Consider the following 10,769-nt stretch of genomic DNA (forward strand, 5'->3'; position numbering starts at 1 on the left):
TCTCACTGTCGTTCGATTGAATATTTCCTCGCATGTCGACTCTTCCACTGAGTATGTGCTGTTGTTGTTGCACTATTCTAGTTCCCAGATCTTCGTTAGAATGTCTCGTAGATCGAGTGTTGTACAAGGATGAGAAATTGTTCTGGGAACTCCTACGTTTCGATTGTTCACACGACCTGACACAATCCAACCGAATACGGTTTGTTGTAGTGTTGAACCTCCTTCTGAAAGTTTAAGCCTTCCATCTGTCAACAGATCGTAATAGTATTCAGCTCCCAAAATAACATCTATTGGACCAGGTTCGTTGAATTTCGGGTCCGCTAGAATTATGTTGTTGGGGATCGCAAGTTGCTGAATATCGACAGGATGAAACGGCAAACTTGACGTGAGTTTTGGTAAAACGTGGAGTTTTACGGTTGCGAGATAGTTTGAGATGTGAGATGATCTCGGCGCTATTGTTGCTTCTACCATTTTCGATGACTTCACAATGGAACCTCCGATTCCCGAAACCGAGAGATAGCTGACTGATTCTGGTAAATACAGTTTTTTGTACAGATTCGTAGTAATAAAGCAATATTCTGAGCATGAGTCCAAAAGCGCTCTGGCTAACTGGATATTGCCGTAACGATCAACCACGTGAACTACAGCAGTGGACAACAAAACTTGGCTTAATGATGTGTACGAATTTGTAGTCAACGAATTGATATGATTCGATGGTGTGTGATTTGTGATGAATGATTGGTGACTGTGTGATTGCATATCAGTGTGTGCGATCGGAAGTGAATTCGTAGCAGGTGTTGTGGTGTGACTTTGTGTGGTCTGGCTCTGTGGCTGTGGTTGTACTTGAGAAGTGTTCGCTGCTGGTGGTCTGCTCTGCGAGGGCGTAGCGGAGACATTATTCTGCGGAGTATGCCCATTTGATCCATTGATTATAGCTCCATTGTGTAGAAGTGAGTGATGTTTCTGTTTACAATGTCGACAGAAACCCTTATTGCAGAATCGAACCAGATGCGATGGAGACAAACAGTTCAAACACAACCCACAGCGCTTCACTTTCTCATACCGTTCGGGTACTTTCATTTTAATGAATTTCTGGCATTTGAAGGCAGAATGCGGGCTCTCCTCACAGAATGGACAACGAATAACTCCTGTAGATGTATGAGTATGACTGGGGGTGAAACGAGACTTCTTGACTTCAGTTTGAGGTGGTTTATTAGGAGCAATCGATTGCAGAACAGCGCAGTGATTTCGTAAGAAACCTACCAATTCATCGTAGGTGGGAACCTCCTTGGAACAATGATGTGATTCCCACTGGCGTAAAGTGGCTGAATCTAGTCTGGAGCATACCATATAAACGAGCATCGTACTCCAGTTATAAGTATTTTCCCCAATCTTATCAAGCATTTGAAGGTTTCTATCATATTCACTTAGCAAATGATTGAGGCCATCGTAACCTTCGCGTTTCAATGGTTCTTCTGTAAACAGAGCATCAAGGTGTGCCTTCACTATTAGTTTCTTGTTTTCGAAACGTTTTTGAAGTAAGTCCCACGCGACCGTGTAGTTTGCAGCGGACATTTCGATTGCTGAGATTTCTTGCAATGCTTCACCACCAAGCGTTGACCGAAGATATGTAAACTTATCTACATCAGTCAACTGATCATTGCGATGGATTAAACTTAAAAACATATCACGGAACGTGACCCACTCCCGTATTTTGCCACTAAAATTTGGGAGTTTTATTTCTGGAAGCTTAACCTTAGAAAATGCACTAGAAGTTGCAGGAACTTGAACAATTGCTGGATCCGATGTTGATGCAGTACGCGATTTTCCTGAAAGTTGGTGTAACGATGCCTTCAACTCGCAGTATGTGTCTTCAGCCTGTTGAATGATAGTTGATTGTTCTGACTCTCGTTTCTGAATGAGTACTGCTAGACGCGCTTCACGATCGTCCGGGTCTTCTTTCGAATCAATTGTTTCCTTCTTATCGTGATCTTCTGTTAGTACATCTATTTTCCTCCGAATAGTGTAGAACTCTTTCATAGCTCCGTCCAGCATCTCCAATCTGGTTTCGATTTGGGTTTCATGTTTCTCACGCTTGAATTTCTGAATGAACTGTTTCACACCGTCAAATGTACTTCGAATCTGTCGCTGTTGCGACTTCAACTCCTTCAATTCACTTGACATCTTTATAATATTCACTTTCAAACCACTTTATTTAAGTTATTTATTCACCTTACACTGCAATCACCGTCAATAGAAATAAATCATATATAGTTCACTATTCTATATACGGTTTCATATTTACGACCGCGAAATCGCTAGTCCCGCGCTTGACAGAGACAGACCAAATTTATATGACGACAGTGGCAAGAAAATAAACCGAGCGAACAACAACCAATGTGGACAAACCAGCAGAGACCAAGACCAACCGTCAATCGAACTCAAGGACTCCGAACTTCGCATGCAATCAAAAGATCGTATATAAACGACATTTGCTTTATTTATTATTCACCAACCAACATGCTTGACATCACATCACAAATCATGCAAATTACTTCCCCGGTCTATTGGCTGTCCTCAGCTCTGATCGATTAAAGATGATTTCCGTCACCACACTGCTAACTGCTGCCTGCTTGATTCGCCATTCTTGTTAGCGTTGTCTTCACGTCTCAAAATGGCTTCCTAGTCACAAAGGAATCTTACGCGTACCCACGCTGTGCACACCCGCGTCCAAATTGAGCACTTTCACTATGTCCGACGTGATCTTCTCAAAATCCACCGGTCCACCGGTACACATCGGATCCGGTTCGAAGGACCAAAAATGTTCCACAGAAAAAGAAAGACTTTTTGAAGGACCAAAAAATGTGCGCGATTTAATTAGTGCTCAATTGGTTTATTTTAAGTAAATTGGTGTGATGCTTCTTCTACGCTAGATTTATTTCAACTGACTCATCTCGCTATATTGTACACTGGTGATCATGAGTGGTGAATATACATGACCAATCATTTCCGATCTCTGATAGTTTCTACCTGAAGCCAACGACAAGCTACTACGAAACAGTGATAAGAAACAACGGGTGGTAGAAAGAGATGTTGGAAATCCGCTTTCTGTGGTTGCCAGAATACAACCTAATGGCTTGAACACCATGGGTCAGAGTCCCGTACATAGCAAACAAGCATCCCGATCCCGATCCCGATTTCCTTTTCTATCGTTCATCCGATAAATACATTCGAGAGCTGCAGTATGACACTATGCAATCCTTGATCAAGTTTAATGATATTTCTTGATTGATCCATTCATAAAATTTACAATTTCCTCTTAATCTTTATCAAGCTATTCTGTTATTCATGGAAAATGACCTTCAATGATAACTTCCCTCCCCGGCTAGCCTACACCAAATAAATTACATATCAATATGGATCACTTTAACGAATTCAATACAAGTTGAAAAAGACATCACAGTACCACTAGCTCGTGACGGAAAAGGCTATTAGTTCAGTCATGTTTAATAGTTTGCGTTTAGCGTGCACTCAGAAGTGAAATGTCAACATAGAGGTGTGAGCATTTTCATATTTGAATGTGTTTTTTTCTGACGAAAGTAAATATCGCCTATAAATAATGTAGAATTAGGCTTTTTTAAATCTATCGTCTTCACTTTCAAGAGTTATGAAATAGTGTTTAATTTCGCTCATGAATGTTATGAATAGTGCTGAAAAGACGAAACCTATAGGCTGTGAAGGCAATGTTTGGCATATCACTTCTGGTATATAGAACAAAATTAAAATGAACTGAATGGTGTATTACAAGTTACTTTAATTGCGATATAATGTTTATTGCGTTCATGACATTGAATTTAAATTAGCATTATCTTTTCTTTCAGGGAAAGTTAAAATGTAAAAGAAAATTGTCATTTTTATAAATTGTCTATGAATTAAAAGTGCATATACTAAGCGATCAGCCCCTTGCACTGTGAACTGTTTTGCGAATAGTTTAAACTTTTAGTCAAAATTTGAAATTTGAAAAGTAATTGAATTTTATTCAACAAACGAATCATTCGAAAAATTCGACAAATATAAAGTATGTTTAGCTCTGAAAAATGTTAATAAATAGTACACTGAGCTAAATTTTCTTTTTCACATTATATGATATTCTATTAATTTTGCACTATTAGCATTTCCAATCATAGTTACAAGATGTGTTCAACATCATGTCAAATATATGAGATAATCTTATGAAACATAAAACTCTTCTTAACGTTATTTTTACAGGATTTCCATATAACGAATGAAATTTCCAGTCTGAGTCAAATTTATTGGCGCGTCTTATAACCATTACTAGATATCCGCACAACATACATTGGAACAATTTATGAAGCGCATATTATATTCACTTCGAATTTATTTATATATATAAAGGGTGATTTTTTAAGAGCTTGAGAACTTTTTTAAACAATAAAACGCATAAAATTTGCAAAATCTCATCGGTTCTTTATTTTAAACGTTAGATTGGTACATGACATTTACTTTTTGAAGATAATTTCATTTAAATGTTGACCGCGGCTGCGTCTTAGGGGGTCCTTTCGGAAAATCCGCTTTTTTATCGACAAATTTTGTTCAGCGATGAGGCTCATTTCTGGTTGAATGGCTACGTAAATAAGCAAAATTGCCGCATTTGGAGTGAAGAGCAACCAGAAGCCGTTCAAGAACTGCCCATGCATCCCGAAAAATGCACTGTTTGGTGTGGTTTGTACGCTGGTGGAATCATTGGACCGTATTTTTTCAAAGATGCTGTTGGACGCAACGTTACAGTGAATGGCGATCGCTATCGTTCGATGCTAACAAACTTTTTGTTGCCAAAAATGGAAGAACTGAACTTGGTTGACATGTGGTTTCAACAAGATGGCGCTACATGCCACACAGCTCGCGATTCTATGGCCATTTTGAGGGAAAACTTCGGAGAACAATTCATCTCAAGAAATGGACCGGTAAGTTGGCCACCAAGATCATGCGATTTGACGCCTTTAGACTATTTTTTGTGGGGCTATGTCAAGTCTAAAGTCTACAGAAATAAGCCAGTAACTATTCCAGCTTTGGAAGACAACATTTCCGAAGAAATTCGGGCTATTCCGGCCGAAATGCTCGAAAAAGTTGCCCAAAATTGGACTTTCCGAATGGACCACCTAAGACGCAGCCGCGGTCAACATTTAAATGAAATTATCTTCAAAAAGTAAATGTCATGTACCAATCTAACGTTTAAAATAAAGAACCGATGAGATTTTGCAAATTTTATGCGTTTTATTGTTTAAAAAAGTTCTCAAGCTCTTAAAAAATCACCCTTTATATATATATATATATATATATATATATATATATATATATATATATATATATATATATATATATATATATATATATATATATATATATATATATATATATATATATATATATATATATATATATATATATATATACACTGAGCTAAATTCTCATTTTCACATTATATGATATTCTAATGATTTTTCACTATTAGCATTTCCATTGATAGCTACAAAGTGTATTCAACATCATGTCAAATATATAAGATAATCTTATGAAACCTAAAACTCTTCGTAACGTTATTTTTACAAGATTTTCATATAACGAATGAAATTTCCAGTCTGAGTCAAAATTATTGGCGCACCCTATAACCATTACTAGATATCCCCACAACATACATTGAAACAATTTATTAAGCGCATGTTATATTTATTTCGAATTAATATAGATAGGTTTATCTATACCATATGACTAGTTTTATAAAATTTATATATAACTTTTAATGGAGGTCATCCCAGTTCTATATAGCAGTTATATATAGTTCAAATGATTGCTATTTGATTGAATAAGTGATACATATAAGATTCAAATTAATTAAAATACTGGAATAATCGTGCTTAAGGGAATCAAAAACAATAAAAATAATTTTCTTATCAAAAACTTGTTATATTTTTCGTATGTAAAGAGTTTCATAATGAAAATTTGTTTTAATATTTCAACTACACTTACTTATTTGGAACTGGCTGATTTCATCGGATATTTACTGTTACCAGACGAATCGGAAACTATTTCTTTTCTCGAGGATTTGAGCTATACTAGTCGTTAGTTTTGTAAGGGAGCACCTTCTGATATTTGCGAAGGAGAAGTAGGATCCCGAAACTATAAATAAAAAATTTAAATCCTCTTATTAGAGAGACAGAGTGATGAGACGTACCGGGTATTTATTTCATAATCCGTTAGGGCATATCCTTGAACGAAATTGAATGAGCTGTTTTGTCATCGATTTAAAATAACGGAACTTAAAAAAATGTCTGGAGCAGTTGATGAATATCGAGGACACAACACCTTCTTCAGCTTCAAGCAGTACGATTCACAACTATTCTTTCGTAAAAACAAACTCCATTATATGTCTAAGTTGAAAAAATATTTCTTGTTATTTTCTTTAGCTTAAGAAAACAGTGTCTCGTTTTCTTTCTTGTTGCAGATTTGATGTACGCTTCCAATGAAAATTATAAATTTTCACTTGACTTTTATTAAGCATAATCAGCATGCGATTAATAGAAAAATGTAATGAATATAAAAAATATATTGGCTTAAGTTCTATAGACTTTTCGCATAACTTGTACATGGTATGTTTATCAATATCATAAAGATTATGAAGATATAAAATTTGTTGAACATCATTCAGATTTTATGTAGAGTCCCATTAAAGGTCATAAGTTGTCATATGTCTTTTGTGAAATACCATCTGCGTACGATTCATAAGACACATCCAATGAATATAAATTAAGTAACGAGTTAGGTTTCATCGGATTTCCATATACATTATATGGGATATTCTTATACCTTTCATTATGGTAACGTCTATTTAGATTCAACGTACACTTTAAATAAAGATTATAAATTTCCATATAAATTCTATAAATTATATTCTGCATATGATTCATATGACAAATCTAATGATTATAGATAAAATTTTCATTTCAGTATATATATATATATATATATATATATATATATATATATATATATATATATATATATATATATATATATATATATATATATATATATATATATATATATATATATATACATATATATATATATATATATATATATATATATATATATATATATATATATATATATATATATATATATATTATATATATATATATATATATATATATATATATATATATATATATATATATATATATATATATATATATAAAACTTTCAATGGAGGTCATACGAATAGCAGATAATTGCCAACTACTACTTTTCTTTGAGGATTCAAGCTATACTAGTATTCCATTCGGTAAGGGAGCACCTCATGATATTTGCGAAAGAGAAGTGAGATCCCGAGACTGAAAATAAAACAATGAATCTTACTAGACAGATAGAGTAATGAAATGTACCGGATATATATTTCATGATCCGTTAACGCATATCCTTGAACGAAGTTGGATGAGCTGTCTTGTCAGCGATTTAAAATTACATTGAGATGCGAAACTTCCTGAAAAAAATGGTCTGGAGCAGTTGATGACTACCGAGGACACAACTATTCACGACTTTCATCGGATTTCCATATAAATTATATGGGATATTTTTTTAACTTTCATTATGATAACGTTCATTTAGATTTGACGTACACATTAAATAAAGATTATAAGTTTCCATATAATATCTATGAATTATATTCTGCATATGATTCATATGACAAATCTAATGAATATATATAAGATTTTCATTTCAGTGTATGATAAGTGCAACACAGTAAGCAAAAGAACAAGTTATACTTATTACTTTTACTTCAATTGATAGCTCTCGTTGAGCCGAATTACGTTTCATTCTTATACTAAATTGTTTTGTTTTGAAGCATTTATTTATTTGTTTATAAAACAATCTGATATTGTATATTTCTATCATCGTAACCGTAATTTTTCAAATCAAGAAATTCTAGTACATAATTCGGAAATGTTGGTAAAATTCTGGAACTAACATTAAGGTCTGAGGACTGAGGGTCACGTGTTGAGTTTTAAATCGACCACGTGGCTCGCTCAATTCCATTTGCGCATCGTATTTCTCTTGTTCTCTCTCGTATATGAGCAAACTGTAACGGGTTGCCAGCATACATTTTATTATTTTGATGAGAAGTTTTATCACATTAATCTATCGTATGAGTTGAACATTACATGGATTCCAATGAACAACGAAAAAATATTCAACTTTCACAATGATTGAATGTCTGTGTGCTTGGCAGCCTTGTCGAGTAAATTTTATTTCTCTCTCCTTTTTCAGAATGCTATCAGGAAACCAAAGCGAAAAAAATTATGGATGCGTTGAAACTGACTTTGTTTCACAGAAAAATATTAGACTTTATTTTTATCGCTATAACATATACGTTTTTATGTACTAATCGCATCTAAACTAAATTATCTAGACTTTGTCATGGTAGATTTATGATACAAGCCTTCAAAGCCGAGATATTCGATGAACAAGTAGAGGTATGCATTTCCCAGCGTTCCAATTGTCAGCAGTTCTACAGTCAGAAAAAATACAACACGACCGCTAAACTCAATGAATCATTCTGAAAATTTCACAGAATATTCTCAACTAAATTTCGAAGAGTTGGGTAAGTCGATGTCTTTCACGCAGCCCGACTGGGTTCGATTCCCAACCCCGCACATAGGGTCAGAAAGTTTTTCTGGTCCGAAGAGGCGAATGACCTTAAGGTTAAAACCTCTATAATCCAAACAAAAAAAAATTTCGAAGACATTGTCAAGTGGGTTTTTCTATATTCTGCACCGTTTCCAAGAAAATTTAATTTGAAACATGAAAATAGCAAAAATCCTACCATTTCACGGTACTGTCCTCAGTCCTTAAGATTAATTTGTTTAGTTCTACGTTAACACATATTTATATAAATAGGGATTATTTTTTAAAAACAAAGTGTTAGTATCAGATTGCGATTCTAAAGCGTATTTACAATTTATTTTCTCATGCAGTGTATATCGAAAAATATTCCATATCTTTGGAGTTATTTGGTTCAGTGTACTGATTGGGAAAACTGTCATATGTGCATTAATAAATTTGCAGTGTATTAGTAACCTTTTTTGCAACCTTTTAGATGTCCCTCGTGAATCGCAAGAGTTGTCCATATTGATATATAGTATATTAGGGCATATTCAGGAGTGTTCTAGTTCTAGATGCATAATTTATGTCAGTTTTAAAATTTAAATCTAGAAATTAGAACAAAATAAACTGGCAGCCCCAGCAGCGTTTTATCTGTGTTTTTTAAATATAGAAAAAATAGAACGGCAGAGTATACCAGTTTTAAATTTGACAGTAGAATTGGTCGAATAAATAAAACTAAAACGGTTTGCTGGGGATACGTTTGTTTCAGTTTCATTTACATTATAGACCACTCATATGAATCTTGCAGCTGCTGAATTTGCTCTTAGGGCATGTTCAGGAGTGTTCTAGTTCTAGATGCATAATTTATGTCAGTTACAAAATTTAAATCTAGATTTTATAACAAGAAAAACTGGCAGCCCCAGCAGTGTTTTACTCGTGTTTCAAATATACAAAAAATAGAACGGCATCGTAGACCAGTTTTAAATTTGACAGAAGAACTGGTCGAATAAATAAAACTAGAACGGCTTGCTGGGGATACGTTTGTTCCAGTTTCTGCTCTATTATGAATCTTCCATATAGAACTTCTAGCTGCTGAATTTGCTCTTAGGTTTTATAACGATTCAACTTCCGGGAAAAATTGGATGACTAACCTTAAGGGGGGTCATCATTTTTGCGATTTTTTTCCAGAAATTTCGTTCAACAAAATAAATTCTAACGTTTTGTATGATAAAAAGCATCGTTCGAACAACATTTTGTAATTTTTGCGTGGAAAATTATTTAGAAATAAGTCGGTGAAGAGGCATTTTGGAAGACGCTGATTAAAAATCATGATTTGCGGAGTCCACTGTATCTCAGCGCAGACTAATCAGAAGTGAACAAAACAAAGCAGCATAGTTAGAGAAGAAGTTTCTCTAGACCCCAACGTTTCTGTTTGATTTTTTTTAAATTTTTGGTGTTTTTTTTTGCAATAAAATTTTTATTCTGGCCTTTTTACGTAAAAGCTTTACGTGGCCGATTGGCTTACATTTTTGCTACTTAAAATTTTTTTGCTATTGAATCTCGTTGTCACTCTTTTTCTAGGGGGAGATGAGTTTCCGTTTCCATCCAACGTGGATCGGGGGTCACTTCGTCCGCGGCTTATCTCATCATCCATTGCTTTATCGTCGGTGTGTACTGGGGTTGCTTGGGGTTGGTGTGAAGGAAGCAGAGATGTCTATCTCCTCTGTGTGACGAAGAGCAAGCAAAATTTCTCCCCTCGCACTGACAACTTCAACGAGAGCTCTTCTCTTTTACATTTATACACCACTGTTGTGTAAAGTGTACCCGCATCATGAGTGCGTTTGTTTATTTCCTTTTACCTCTTCCACTGAATCGCACCAAAGTGCTAGAGCATTAGCTAATAAATTCTCCGAGGTGGATGCAGATACTTTCACAGAGGTGTACACGCCGGTGAGCACTCTGCTGTATGGTTTTCGTAGATGAAGCGTGGACACGCAAAATCAGCAAAATAAAACAATTTATCGTAAAATTTTCGGTTTTCCTTCAAATTTTTCATAGCAAGGCCAGATCAACTCTCTATTAATTGA

General features: G+C 34.7%; 1 protein-coding gene across 1 annotated transcript; it reads right to left on the reverse strand.

The window, feature by feature from the left end:
* Positions 1 to 72: 72 nt before the first annotated feature.
* Positions 73 to 2,184, reverse strand: LOC131434354 (uncharacterized). The gene has a single exon (XM_058601022.1). It carries the CDS (start codon positions 2,182 to 2,184, stop codon positions 73 to 75), a length of 2,112 nt encoding a protein of 703 aa, XP_058457005.1.
* Between the last annotated feature and the right edge of the window lie 8,585 nt (positions 2,185 to 10,769).

The sequence above is a fragment of the Malaya genurostris genome, chromosome 3 (assembly GCF_030247185.1).
Source record: "Malaya genurostris strain Urasoe2022 chromosome 3, Malgen_1.1, whole genome shotgun sequence".
NCBI classification, from domain to species: domain Eukaryota; kingdom Metazoa; phylum Arthropoda; class Insecta; order Diptera; family Culicidae; genus Malaya; species Malaya genurostris.